This window comes from Limulus polyphemus, unplaced genomic scaffold (assembly GCF_000517525.1).
Source record: "Limulus polyphemus unplaced genomic scaffold, Limulus_polyphemus-2.1.2 Scaffold1938, whole genome shotgun sequence".
Classification (NCBI taxonomy): domain Eukaryota; kingdom Metazoa; phylum Arthropoda; class Merostomata; order Xiphosura; family Limulidae; genus Limulus; species Limulus polyphemus.
In genome coordinates this window covers 52708-68059 of record NW_013667548.1, presented here as the reverse complement: position 1 = coordinate 68059, position 15352 = coordinate 52708, and the positions used below count along the sequence as shown (strand labels likewise).

Genomic DNA, 15352 nt, shown 5'->3' with positions numbered 1-15352 from the left:
GCATTACCAGGTTTCATTCGCCCAGGCTCCTGTGCAGCCCCGCCCCTTGTTGGCAGGCCTGGGGATTACACAAAGGAAATTTGAGAAGAGGAAAAATATTTTTAATTTTAACAAGAAAACTAATTTGCACACAGACTATTCAAAACAAATACGCGATATAATCAAAGACAAATATTTTTAATTTATTAGAAATACTTCACTAAGAAATGAGTTTTTGTATGTGAAAGACTTGTAATATTAACTGAAAAACTGCCAAATTTCATGTAGATATACTCACTATAATGAGAGTTAGAAGTATTAAATCTATAAAGACTTTAAACGAGTACAAAAAGGTCACGTGTTTAGTCAAATTGACAGTGTCCGTATTGAAAGTGTTAACTCTTTCAGCATGGGCTCGGTCCCTGGGATCGACCTTGTAACCATTTTGTGCTTGTTATAGTTTTCATGCTATAACTTTTGAATTAGTAAGCATATGTTAATGAAATATGGCAGATTATCAGCCAGGTATGCTAAAAGGTCAATATAATAAAAATAATAAATGTATATAAATTTTATGATATTTAAACTATTTAGTTTAAACATTTATGTTTTTGTGTTATTTGTGTTCATTCTAGAATGATAGAGGCATAATTTATATTTATTTCCTAATTTTTTATGGTGGTTACGAGATCGGTCAAATCTACCAAACCCATACAGAGATTCATTACTGAAAATAACAGACAAAATATAGTTTTTCTTAAGAAATGTTTCATAACTATCTGGACATTATAAGGATTTTGCATGTGAAATTTGAACATTTTCTGACGCACAAAAGTATTTTTAATCTTAAAATGGAAATTAATTTTCATGTTAGATAGGCAACATGAAAAAAAGGCATGAGAAAGAAAAATATTGCTTAACAAACCTTAAGACTTAATAAAGGAATTTGATATTTTGTATATGAAAGCATTGTATTGTTTACTGATAATCTGCCAAATTTCATTAACAAATGCTTACTAATTTAAAAATTATAGCATGAAAACTATGACAAGCACAAAATGGTTGAGGTCAGTCCCAGGGACCAAGCCTGTACTGAAAGAGTTAATCCAATTTGACTGAACTCCATTGATAATAACCCTAGCTTTATTCTATCCAGCTTGTTTTCTGTCGAGTGAGCCAACCTATCCCTATGTCTTCAGATATATTTATAACAAGCATATTATGTGGCATCTTGTCAAATCCACATCCATTTCTTCATTTACATAAGCAGTAACCTATTGAAAGAATGTCAAAAGATTAGTAAGGCAAGATTTTCCCTTAGTGAAACCATGCTGACTATCCAACCAAATTTTAATATTTGTTAAATGACTTTGCAAAGCATCTTTCATCAGACTTTCAAAAACTTTTCCCATAAATGATGTAAGACTAATAGGTCTATAATTACTGGGACAATTTTTATCACCTCCCTTGAAAAATGGTGTAACTTTGTTTATATATATGACTTATTATTTTTAAGTATTGTTTGTATTTATATTTTTGTAAACTTTTAGTGAGACTCAAAACCTGATTTGAGGAATTTCTAATTACACTTTTATATAAATTGTAGCTATAATCCTCGGTGAATAAATTGTGTGTGAGAGTTAACTATTTAAGTTGGTCTGCTACACCAGTAATTTAGTAAATGTCTAAGTTCACTAGTCTGCATGAGTTGCCATGTTATGGTGTTATGCAGAATCACCAACAGAAAGTTACAAGTTATATACAGAACTTTAAGCACATGATATGTTATTACTCAAATTTATTTTTTGTCACTGAAAACAAAACACAAATTTAACAATTTTCACAATTAATAGTGCACAAAATAATGTTTTAGCTTTTACTTATTCTTCATCAGTATAGAAAACTGAAAAAATTATCCAAAAGATTAATGTAAAAAATAAACCACACTTTTGAATAAAATATTAATACAAAGACTAGGATAAGGAAACTAGTTTCAACACTTTCACAGAAGACTGTGTAGAACTGAAGAGTACTTATGAAAGTGTCAAAATCAGTTTTATAGTCTTTATGCTAATATTCTGTTCCAAAAGTATTATTCTTTTATATGTGAAGTTAACTAACATACAGTATGTCAGGTTAATAAATGGTATTATGTATTCTACGCTACTTTTCAAAAGATGTTGCAGCATCATATCAGTGATCAAGTACGAAGTAAAACTTGAGAAAAAAAAAACTGTTGTCTCACAGGTTAAAACATTTCAGCAAAAATTAAATGTAAGAGAACTTAAAAACTTGTTAGATTATCCTTGAGTAACTAAAATTCAAATAAATGTCACATAACTAATAGTTATGTTGATTATTTTTATTACTGATAAGGTGTGAAGTCATTTTCAGATGTACAACAACAGATTTTATTTTGTAAGTCACTAAGATAACGATTATCATGATAAATAATTTAAGGAGGAAGGAAATATTTTGGTTGCAATAATTATATTTGGGTAGTGTATAGCATGGTTCATATCTCTGTTGAAGTTTAAGTTGCACCACAGATTACATTATGTACTGTTATAAAAGGAATTCTCGTATTTTTGTCAGTAGTTTTAGATTTTATCATATTAGCTATCCTGCTCATAGTATTTTTTTGGCCAGATAATTATGTTTTCTGAGATAATGTATCATGCAACTTTATTTCCCTGAATACATTTATATGTAGGTTGCTTCATAGTTAGTTTACTCATTCCCTGCTCTAGTGTATTTCACTGTAGGTTGCTTCATAGTTAGTTTACTCATTCCCTTCTCTAGTGTATTTCACTGTAGGTTGCTTCATAGTTAGTTTACTCATTCCCTTCTCTAGTGTATTTCACTGCAGGATATTTCTCACTTGACTCGCATTCTATTTTAACTTTGCTGGATCTCCATGTTAACACTTTTAAACCATATGATAATTAACAAAAACTATGAACTACTGAAGCTCCAAATAAGCCTACCAGACTCGTTTATTCATACTTTTAATAACTAACATTTCTGCTCGTATTCAGAAAGAAAAAAAATATCTGTTTTGGATGATGTAAATATTATGTTCTACAACTATCAAATGGTCCATAACACCACAGTAATGGCTGGAGTAGAGATGGCACAGCAAATGCCTTTATGGAGGCATCTTTAAGCATGTAATTAATGTGACATTTTGTTTGTAGTTTTCCATTTTTCACACTTCAGTTGCAATACTGTACTACTTTAGCTCCTTATAACTAATAATGAGAGGTAGATAGTTACATGAGGCTCATGAAATCATGCATGCATATGAAGATTTTGTGTTTTGGAATATCTAGGTAGATCTTACTTTAGAAATTGTATTGATTAGTTGCACCATCAAGGATAGTTGATGGTCTGTCATAATATTTACTGGTCTTGGACCTGAGGAATGATGTTAATTTGTACATTAATCAAAATATTCAGATATGAATATTTAAAACCTTTATTTAAGGTACATCAATATGTTCATTTCATCAATTAGTTTATCATCAGATACTAACTAAGACTTTTTCCCTCATGAAATAACTTTTTGAATAATACCAAGAAATTAATTATATTATTCATGTATAATTATTGTGTGTGGGATGTCCACATAGGTAATTGATGATATTTAACATGAAAAAGCTCTATTGCTTGAGCATGGTCTTGTATGTGTATGCATGCATGTCTAAAAGCTTCTTTTTTTTTATAAATAGCTTCCCCATTCATACAACTGGCAGTCATTGCGTGATAAATTCAAGGATGTTGGTAAGTTTCACATTTTTTTTTTTACCAATATGTACTTTAAAGAACTGTACTAAAAGAATTTGATGATAAATGGTAAATCAGTATTGTCTTGTAGGGACTTAACTTTAAATTTTTTATACTTGTAAACATTACACTTAGATGAGAGGAGGCAAATTTTCTTTCTCAGTGCAAAATCAAGTCTTGAATGATGTTATGAATCAATGTTCCACAGAAAAAGTGACTGGTATTCTATGACAGACACCATAGTTTAGTTTTATATTTGTACACATACATGTAAGTGTACTTATATGGAAAAAGTAATTTCTAGGGGTACATATTCACATCACACCATGGTTTTCATTGTGTAATGCATAAGTATGGTTAGCCAATTGCATTTAAGTACATATTATCTTTAACACAATTTGAATGGAATTTGGTTTTAAAAATCATCATTTGAAGGAAATTTGTTTTCCTACTTCAATATTAATTGGCAAACCAACAGCATAATATAATTATTAGTGGTGTTTTTAAATTGATTTAAAAACCTTTTTTAATGTATATTTTCTATGTATCAGTTAAACCTGTTAAGTCATGTGCAAGCATAATTCTGAATTTGTCATGCAGACATACTATTTTTTCCATGGATAATATATCTGTGGCTTACTATTAAAAGTATAAAGTTTGTTTCAGTTAAACTGAATCTTGTTGTAGTATTGTAAATTGTGAATGTAAACTTTGGTGATAAGAAAAAATTGAAAAATCTATCAAGTGTAATGTTAAAATAATTCTCATTTCAATTATGGCAGATTTATTTCAAAAATAGAAGCATGTGTAATTAGCAAAAAAAGTGATTTGATAAGAGAAACATTTTAACCAGAAAACTGACCTTATAGTTATAATTTGTTTTTGTACATGAAAGAATTTCTTAAAATTTAATTTAAGAATAATATATTTTCATTAACTCACCTAAAACATTTGCAGGTGACGTGAGATATGTAGAATTCAAGAAGGGAATTGCTTATATACGTTTCAGTTCGGAACGGGATGCACAGCGTGCAGTTGGTATCCTTTTGAAAATTTATTTTCCCATTGTAATTGTTGTTTAAGTTCTGTAGGTTTTGTGTGTTTAGTATTTTAAATTTCTTATTTTGATAATGTATAGCTTAATTTTATTTTAACGATTTCTTGTCACTAATTATTATAGATGTTGACACTTTAAATTCTGCATTAATAAGTGCCATTAATTATTCAAATATGTCATGTAGTATTCTTAGATAAATTTTTGCATCTTTATATTAACATTTACATAATATTCTTTTGTTTTTTCAGTAATGAAATATTTTGAAAACTTTCAAAAGTAATCATAAAATTCTTGAACATCTCATATTATAATTATATACTTTTTACTTTTAATTTATATTTGATGTCAAAATATTGTTTTGAGGTTGTGATCAATACCTTATGTTTTTAGCTGTCTCAGTATAGCAAGCAGGATAGTGCACAACCACCTACATTTTTTCTTGCTTAGGATTTCTACAAAGTAGAAAAATATTTTGATGAAATGTATGAAAAAAATATTCTTATTAATGGAGACCTGGTAAAAATCATGCATTGTCTCATTCATTCATTCATACACAAACAAATATTTTAGGCATTCTAAATGTGTATTGCAGTATGTTTTTGTAACCACTGTTGGCCTGATTACTAACAATATTTTGACACTATTGTATGAAAATGAAATTGATTTCCAATGTAACATTACATCTATGATGTATTTAGAGGATGGTAAAATTCTCATTCAATCAACCTTAAACTTTTAATACAAGATCTAATGGATGGAGCTCGAATTCATGGGCGCTCATTGGAGGTTCAACTTTACTGAGGTAAAATACCTTTTATTGTTTGAGCTTAAAACTTTTATAAAATCATTGTCATTTAAGCAGAGTTGTGTGAAAAAAATACATATTACTTTTAAACAAGTAATTTTTCAGAATTATAATATTTTTGTTTAGTTTTACTGATGTAATCATTATTCTATCATGGTAAGTATCAAAGCTTTTTATATCCTTAATGTTTTAATTGTATTATAAAGAATTGCATAGATAGTACTGTTGAGTTCTTAGTTTTTTTTAAAGTAAAACCTTGTGATATTACAAACTTTTATTATCATTTTTTAAATTACTATTATGTATTTGTGATGTGTCAATTTTTGGTGATACATACACTGTATTATGAAAAATAGTAGGGCAGCATACCTAAAGAAGGGGTTGTTGTGTTTCACAGCCTGAACTGCTATTAATATCTGCCATAGTGTGATGAAATAAAAAATGGTGAAATAGACTGCCACTGCTCTTGAAAAGAAGTTCAGAATGTAGTGAGTTTCAGGGAATGTCTTTTTTAGTTACTTAGTTGACTTGGATTTATGATTTGTTTTTGAAGTGGCTGAAGAAAATTCTCAACTTTTATGTCAGTCTACAACTAGATATGCTGTGGTATGATATGATTCAACATTTGTATCATGCTGAAAAAATAATCCATCTTGTAAAATTTTACCATTAGAAACATTGCAACATTATTATAACAATAAAACAAGGTACTTTTGGCTCCTTTAACCATTACCAATGATTTCAATTCTAACTAATTTAATCTCTCAACACAGGCTTGGTCAAAATGACTGACCACTTTGTTCTCATTTAAAGTCATTATGGTTTTGATACTGTTAACTGTCACAAAATTGGACAGAATTTCAGTAAACATTATAAGTATGTCACATACAAAAAATCAGATTTTTTAGGGAAGTATTTTTAATAAGCACAAAAAAGATTTGTCCAAGAATTTGTCAAGTTTTTTTTTTTTTTATTATTTTTTTTTTATTTACAAGTCCGACCGAATGCATAGTGATTTTCATGTTAAAATTAAAAATACTTTTCTTCACCTCAAATTTCATTAAAGTACTGTATAAAATGTCCTAAATACATTTGAAATGTTTGTTTTCTGTAGAATTTATATTTTATCTGTTATTTTCTCTACTCTAACTAATTCGACTGACCTTGTAACCACAAAAAAAATTGAAATATATCTAAATTATTCTTTTTTTTTTCTTTATAAAATGACTTCAAATTGTAACATGAAACTACATTTGTTTATTCTAAGTAGCTTTAAACTTGTAAGCTGTACTAATTGGTATAAATTAGACAAAAAGTAGTTTAATTAAATTTTGAATGCAAGTCATTTAAAACCTTGTGACATGTAGTAAAGGACACCTGTACAGAGAGGGTTAATTAGGCACTCATTATGGCACTAATACCCTCACTTTTTCTGGTTGGATGACATAGTCATCTCAAAAGCAATTTCCAGGTTACTCAAGTAACTAGACCCATTCATGAGAATCAAACTGGTTAATAAGATTTATGTTTTACATGGTTGTTTTCCTAATATCTTTTGCCCCAATTTCAATATCCAAGGTACCATGAAAGCTAGTGTTTTGCATTCAGGGCTCTGATGAGAGACTTTTGAGTTGTAGCCAGTCTATAAAAGTCAACAGTTGGAGTTACCTGCACACTGGATATGTTGTCCTTAATTTTTATTAAAATCTTAAGTTATTAAATACCCTTTACATTTTCATTTCACAACATATTCCATATTTTGCTTAGACTAAGAAGTGATTGTAATATTGCCTAGCCAGGCTGATAATCCACATTAGCATATCCAGTGATGTTCCACCTCTTCAACCCATTTTCCAGAGTGGATTTAGATATATTAACTGAGGCAGTGAAATGTCTCATGAGTGCTGCATCCATTAACATTACTCTTTGAATGTCCTGGATTTTATTTTGTGCTAGAAACTAGCTCTTTGTCATAGATTCTTCCTTTTGTAAAACCCCTAATCACCAATGCACCATGTTTTTCATATGTAAATTCACAGGGGATATGTTCTTACCAGCTGGGGGCATTCTGTTCCATTACTTTTGTTATATGATGTGCTTTCGAAAGGAAAAATGTTTAAGTTGATCTAAAAAAGAGATACAGAAGCATTAAAAGGTAAAAAGAAATAATGGTTTTCAAGGTTGTAGTAAATTACGATATAGTATAGAGATCTTTTAAAATGTATGATATATTTAATAAATTATATTCATTGTGTTTATGGTTGAATATAATCTCAGATGATTTGATTGATCTAAAATGTTTTTAGGTTGCAGTAATTTTTTGTTGTTTTTGTTCTTTTTTTTTTCATCAGATTAACTGGTGTGTAGAAAAGTTCTTTTTATATGTTTTGTAGTAACAAAGTATGGGTAGCAGTCAGACTTTCATTCATCGTTGGCTGTCTTGGTGTTGGATCTGGGAAGTAGCTGTCACCATGAAGAGGAAATTTTTGAGTTGGCTACCTTGCAGACATTCTTAGTTCAGTTTATAAGGTCACCTTCTTGTATTATCTTCAGCTGGTAGGGTCTTGGTGACCTTCATATGTGTAGATCTAAAGAAAAAAAGTGGACTGGATGCAGTTTTATGGCTCATATTTTCTTCCTGTCTTTTTGCATGCATATTGATGTGTTTTATCTTACAAAAATAGCACGATTTACAAATATTTTATGGAGGATAAAGGGTGTTTTCTGTAGCTTTCATATGTTATTTTAGTTTACCTGTTCATATGGTAGATTTATTGTCAGGATTAATAAACTTGTGTGTGAAGCGGTGTTGTTTCAGACATTCATGAAGTCTGCTTTTAATGGAAGAAAAAATCATAAACGTTTTTTCAAAATGTGAACAGAAAATCTCACATTTAGTTTTTGGTCAGTCAAATATGTAGTTTTCCTTTGTCTTAGACAAATGCTGTTCAGGAAACTGAAGAGAAATAAAAGACTTGTGCACATCTGAGAATTTGAAGGTTGTTTTCCCAATATGTACTGAAAAAACAAGTACAAGGAAATAAAGTTATGTCAAATTTCTGTCCGCTTTTCCCTGGTTTGTGTTTTTATGCTCTCATATTTTCCTTAAAATTGTTTTTAGCTGCTATGAAAATGGGATTCAATATATTGATGTTTACCAACAAGTGTGTTTTGAAAATTAAATGCCTCTATTCTTTGAGTATAAGAACTGCCATAATCTTAACAATATTCAAATGAAGAATTAAAACAAACTTACCATTACCTGTGTTAGAGGAGAAACACTATCTGTAATGTATTGATCACGAAATATGTTGTATTCCAATGCATAGTTGTTGTTTGATGTTCAAGATTCCTTAATTGGTTAATTGTATGGCATGATATAAATGCAATCTCTTGTTTAGAAGTCTTCTTCTTAAAATTTTCTGCATTATTATTATGAACATGTTAATTGAATTATCTTTGTCTGGTTTTGATAGCATATGTGATAATTCATGATTTTTAAAATAAAACTGTAAAAAAATTGACAAATGAGTGATAACTGATAATTGTATTGTTTTTAGTTAAACCGTATTTGATGAAACATTATGCAGTTGATACTTTAATATACATTTCTTTGTTTGAATTACATTCCTAAAAATCATTGGTCTCAAGAAGTAATATTTACGATTCTGTTTATCCTGATTTATGTGTCATTTGTGGATGAGAAATCCTGATGTAATAAAAAGTTTTTGTCAACATACCAATCTGATCTTAATGTTCACACTTAACGTGAGCATCAAACTAATGGAAAAAACTCATTGGATTAAAGTTCCAGTTGGTACTTGGGCTATTTCTGTTCCATTTTATTTGTATGAATACTAAGAAACATCAGATTTTGTTTTTTCTTATCAAATCAGGCAAGTGAGAAAATGTACGTTTTTAGATAAGGCATAAAATAAGATGCTTTTGGTGAGGGGAAATCCTGTAATCTGTGTCCAGTGATTTGTATGTTTAAAATTCAAGCTGTATGCTTGTGTTTTTAGTTGGAGTTGGGAAATCCTGAGTTTATTCATACTCTTGAAGTTTTGGAACATGAGTTTGTTTGTTCATATATTCAGTGATATTTAAAATAACATAATGATTTATTTTTGTATGACAACTATTCTTTCAAAGTGTTAGTGTTCCTCCTCTCCATTTTTTAAGCTGGCATTTTTGAAGTAATATTTTTAATGAGGTTTCAGCTGTGTACGAAGTATTTTTCTATTATCTCTTCTAAACTAAGATCTGGTAGGATTAGTAGTTATATACATATTTAATAGTAACGTACCTGACATTACCTCAAGAAGAAAAAAAAAGTGGTATTATGTTGAGCTTAAAATCATTGCTTTGCTGGTTTAAAGAAGAATATGAGTAAACAATCTGACACATAAAAGAAGTCTTTCAGCAATTTAACTAAAGTTTTAGTGGGGATTTAGAAAATAATTTGACATTGCTTCAGTGTGTTTAGTTACTTCCTCACATGTTAACGATCCAGTCTTTAATTATTATTTATCTTTTGAGCTTTTTTTTATCTTGGCTATAGTAAATACTATTTACTAGCCATAAAAATCCAATTCCATATCTTAAATTCATAAAACACTGAAATAACATTTTTAAACAATATTCAGCTCAATTGTTAGTGAGAGGGATGAACTTGTCATTTTTTTTTTTTAATCAGCATACAAGTCTGGAATATTCATCATTCACGTTTGTCTGTTATTCCACTTTATATATATATATATATCTTTATTGATTGATTTCTCACCCATAATTTACTTTCAAGATTATGAAAAAATTATGAAGGGAGGTAGTATTTGAACCTTTGTGATGTATTAGTAATGTGGTTTTTAGGTCAGCTAATTTCACTCCGTTGTGTTCCTTTATGTCATGCAAGAGCTCTGATAACATATAGTACCTAAGGTCAGCATTTCTTAACCTTTTTGATACCAGGAATGGCTTGCTTCCTCCTTAACTGTCATAGACCACTAAAATGCAAGCACAATGAAAAGACATCATGATTTACATATGAGTATTGTGTCACTTTTTGTGTGTGAAATCCCACAGATTGTCAAGGTAGCTGTAATGAACTAGCTCCAGTCTGTGGACCAGTTGTTGAGAAATGCTACATTAGGTGGCTACTTGTTAATTGTGCCTTTGACAAAGCTAACAATTTCTAAAATGACTGAATTTTTTCAGAGTGATAGAATAAATTACTGGTTTTTCCCTTGAACATAAGACTTAAATAATTTAATAGTAAAGAAATATCCATCAAAAGGCTGGTGGCTTCATCAACCAGCAATCATCACTGAACAAGTCTTAACTGGTGATTGTTTCTGATGTAGAAATATATTTAGGTTTCATACATTTAGTTTATAACTTTACCACTTTTAAGTTGTCTAACTTCAGTATGGAGCAGCAATTTGGTGTACTCTGTGCACATCTCTCAAAACATGAAATTTAGATGGACCACTTGGTGCCATATCTTTATGGTAAATAATGAATTGGTTTCATGTGTTGCAAAACTGCAGAACCAGTTATTTTGTTTTTATAACAACATAATTTATCTCTGTTATATTTACTGCACCATTGTTCATAGTCTTGACAATTTTTACATCCTAGCTTTTACTTGCTAGCAGTGCACTCATCAAGTACTCAGAATATTTTGTTTGCTGTTGTTCTACTTGGGAAAAAATATCTGAAAGACCTTCACGATCTTCTTCCAACATGCGTTTTACACACTATCAAAGTAGCACAATTCAAAATGTTTGTTGCCAAGTTGCATAGTAAAGATATTCAGCAGTTTTTAAATGATTGATGGGCTTCATATCTAGTTCATCTGATCCTTTGTGAAATTGTATGATCACTGAAAGAAGTATATTCGAACTTGCTGGAACTTTTCTCAGATAGCACTGGACTAACCATATATAAAACTTCAGAAAGAATATGATTTTCAGCTATACTACAATCCATTTTTTATTTGGCTACTCTGTATCTATCTATCTATATATATATATATATATATTGTGATAAAGCCTTTAAATTTAAAATTTATCACTACACTGTGATTCTAAATTTATTAATGTAGAAGGTTTCAGATTTTCGTTAGCAAGTACCTCACAAGAAGTAACAAATTGCATTTTTATATTTTTATATATTTTGGAGCAAAGTGTGTGTTTATCAGATCATTGTTATGAGGCATGCCAATTCATTGTATTAGTACATATAGTTGACTATTGTGCCGCTGGCAGTGTACACATAAACTTTGACACAAGTTTTTATATAAAGATAATGTATTATGTATATTTTTTCTTAAAGGTTTATTAATGAAATTTATATTAAAATATTTTCAGTTATTTTGCATTTAATTACATTGTATTGGATTACAACTTTTACATTGAGAAACATTGTTTTGTTTAATTTAATTATAGATTATAAATGAATTTGTTGGAGGGGAAATAATTTTTCAGTGAAACATTAAAAATAAGATAATTAATGAATTAAAAGTATCTGGATACTGGTGTTATAGCCTGGAGTGAGTTCATAAAAAAAAAATTATATTATTTTTAAAGTTTTAATTTTGTTATATTTTTCTACTACCTTTGAAGGACATAATTGCATAATAAGTAAGTTTTGTATTGTACTCATTTTAAAAGTTTAAACTGTACATTACCACAAGCAAACTTTCATACATTTATTGACCCAAGAAGGTTTGTTTTAAAAAAAAAGTACAAATTACAGCTACACCAGTATAAGAATTTTTAATAATATAAAAAAAAAAAGAGTAAAAAATACTTTCACTTGTAAAAATGTCCCAGTACATTTTTCATGCTCATGTTAGCAATCATATTGAATAATCATTAGTTTCTTTCTCTATTAACTATTTCTTACAACAGGGTGAAAATACTTCACAAAATTATCCAAAGAAAGTTCAGTGTGAATGTTTATGGATGTTAATTTTTTTTAATCAAATTAATTTTTGCTTAAGGTAGAGAAATGGTTGGATTGATATTTTTTTGATAGTCTGTCAAAAGTGTGATTGCTGGAATGAGTTATAGTGTCAAAGAATTGTTTTCATACTCTGCCACTGTTTCTTAAGAGTGGAATTTTTGGCAATATTTGGATTTGCAAAAATTAATTTTCTGGTGATACAAAGGAAAGTATTAATGCTGGGCTTTGGTAAGAGACTATTCAAAACTGAGCAATTCTTTCTGAAGCCATTGAGGTATTATAAGGATGACTGTCAAATTCCACTATTTCGTCAGACAAGAATTGGCGGCCTGCCTTCTAACCCAAATAATTCCTTTGTCACATTCCTCTTATCTCTGGTTAGTACATTAATGACTGAATGCATCCAGTGTCTAAATACATCAAACCAGAACAAATGGCTTTTATGGATTGTGGGCAGAACCATGGGAAAATTAGCATAAATTTTCCTTTTCCCATATTCTATTGGTAAGACTGAAAAATTATCTTTGTTGTCAGATGTAGATATGACAGCCATTTTCTGCTTACCTTTTAAATTAAATTTGTATTTTCTTTCTATAAACTTAATAGGTTCATTAGTATCCATTTTGTAAAGAATAATAAAGGAAATCAACACTGGATATTGTGATGTTGCAAAGTCTACAGTTCTCTGGTTTTCATTCATCACCTGTTATAGAGGGCAGTTGATGTGTTTTGTTCTTTAGGTGTGTTTAAGCCCTCATAAGCTGATCGTAGGGAGCTGAATTAATTGAGTTCCCTTCTCTGTAGTCTGTTGGCTCAAAATTGCTAATGCAGGTAGCCCTTGAGTAACTTTGATTGAATATCCAAAAACAAACTAAGCAATTCTTGAGTGCTAATTTATGAACATTTCACAGCATATATAAGTTATTTCTTAAAGTTTAAGATTTAAAAAAGCATTATTAAAATTGTACACTAATGCCTAAATGTGGTAATTTATTATTTTACTAGGCTTGATTGGTGTTTGTGTATGAGACCACGAACTTGACTTGGAACCATCTTTAAGAAATATAATATTGCTTCAGATTTTTACTAGTTTTTCAGTAGGCATTTTTTTCTATTTTTGTTTTTTAATTTTCTGAGTAAAACCAACTTGTTATAATTTTTTTTAACATCCCATATTTATGTTTTCTTAGTTCCTTTTCTCATATGAGATGGGCATGCTCTATTGGTTAGCATGTCTAGACTATGAATCTGAAGATCTATAGTTCACATTCTGATGCCATAAAATAATTTACTTCAGGAACATGGGTGCACTATAAAGGCAGCGTTGAAACCTGTTATTCATTCAGACAAGTGTTGGCAATGGGTGCTGTTGATTAGTTGCCTTCCCTCTTAGTCTGTCTGTTCAAAATCAGGAATGGCTATGTAGCTTTATTTAAAAGTGTAGTTTTGTTTTTAAAAAATATATGTCACTGTACTCACAACAGTGTATTTTTAAGTTTATTTCTTTCACATTGTCTTTTTACTTAAATCACTAACATTAATTTGATTTGGTGTTGAAATTTTACTATTTGCTCTACAATTTTAAAATATTTTGTCAAGAATATTTACCATAAGTACTCCTTTTTTTTTCTTACTTTCCTAATGAGTTAATGAATGTTTACTATAGATTAGTGACACTTAGCAATTTTTGATAGTTTTTTACTGCCAAAGACCAAGAGTAAAGAAAGGCTGATGTTACACATCGGAAAAATTTAGCCAGGTGAAAATATTAGTGTGTGAAGCAAAACATAATTGTTTTCATGGAAAATTAATACTCTAAACAACATGTATTTTGGACATAAAAAATATTGATAATTCTGTATCTGTGTGAAATGCAGAGAGTTACTAGGTATACAATACAAATTGTTTCTTGTCATTTGTATTGTGAAAATTTATTGATAAGTTTGCGTAAATAATTCATAATAGGACTGTTTCCTATCTTGGCACCTCATTCATTCCTGTTCCCCTGATTTTGGTTTTGAACATTCTTTTTTATATATTTATCTTCTGTAATGAATCATTTTAAAATTATTATTATGTCTGAGATAGACAGTACTCATGAAATTGAATTGTAGTGCTAGTTGAATATTTGCTTTAGTAAAAATATTACTTGGGACATATTTGGAAAGGTGTAAGTTGTCTATAGTTGGTTTTAAACATTTTTTTCAACTATATCAAGTGAATTATTCTTGATATAGTTGTGCTTATGTATCATAAGGATAGCTCAGCATGCTTTAGTCTCATTGCAATGATTCCGATCAAGAGTTGTTTGTAGACTATATAGTAATTATTTTGGCAGATCTACTTAAAATGTCAGCTTGAGATGGAGTCCCATCCTTAAATACTTACTTGCTTAGGTTGCTGTTAATTTGTTTCAGATCATAACAGTTAGTGACCTTAGATTTTGAACAAAGTACAGGTCTTTTTCTGAGGAGTTACATACAGGGGTTGGACAAAATAATGGAAACACCTTGGAAAATCAACAAAATATATTTTAATATGGTGTAGGTCCACCTTTTGAGGCAATTACAGCCTCAATTCTCCGAGGTATTGATTCATACAAATTGTGAATTGTTTCCAAAGGAATTTTAGCCCATTCTTCAGTTAAAACACCCACCAGTTCTTTTAGAGACGATGACAGCGGAAATCGACTTCTTATTTATTATTCTTATTCTTCAATAATGTTGAGGTCTGGGGATTGTGGTGGCGAGAAAATTCTG

At 29.6% G+C, this 15352-nt stretch overlaps 1 protein-coding gene across 4 annotated transcripts in view; it reads left to right on the top strand.

Annotated features, from left to right (window-relative positions):
* LOC106465422 (myelin expression factor 2-like) overlaps nt 1–15352 on the top strand; it is an 87375-nt gene that overhangs the window by 48056 nt on the left and 23967 nt on the right. For 3 of the 4 annotated variants that reach the window (XR_002611970.1, XR_002611968.1, XR_002611969.1), the window contains exons 12-14: nt 3711–3762; nt 4723–4803; nt 5568–5624. Coding sequence is in view for 1 of the 4 variants with exons in the window: in XM_013925647.2 (XP_013781101.1) it covers nt 3711–3762; nt 4723–4803; nt 5568–5623 (189 nt within the window). In the remaining 3 variants the exon portion in view is untranslated. Of the gene's footprint in view, nt 1–3710; nt 3763–4722; nt 4804–5567; nt 5625–8020; nt 8695–15352 lie in introns of those variants that run through there. The other variant, XM_013925647.2, reaches the window with a different exon arrangement.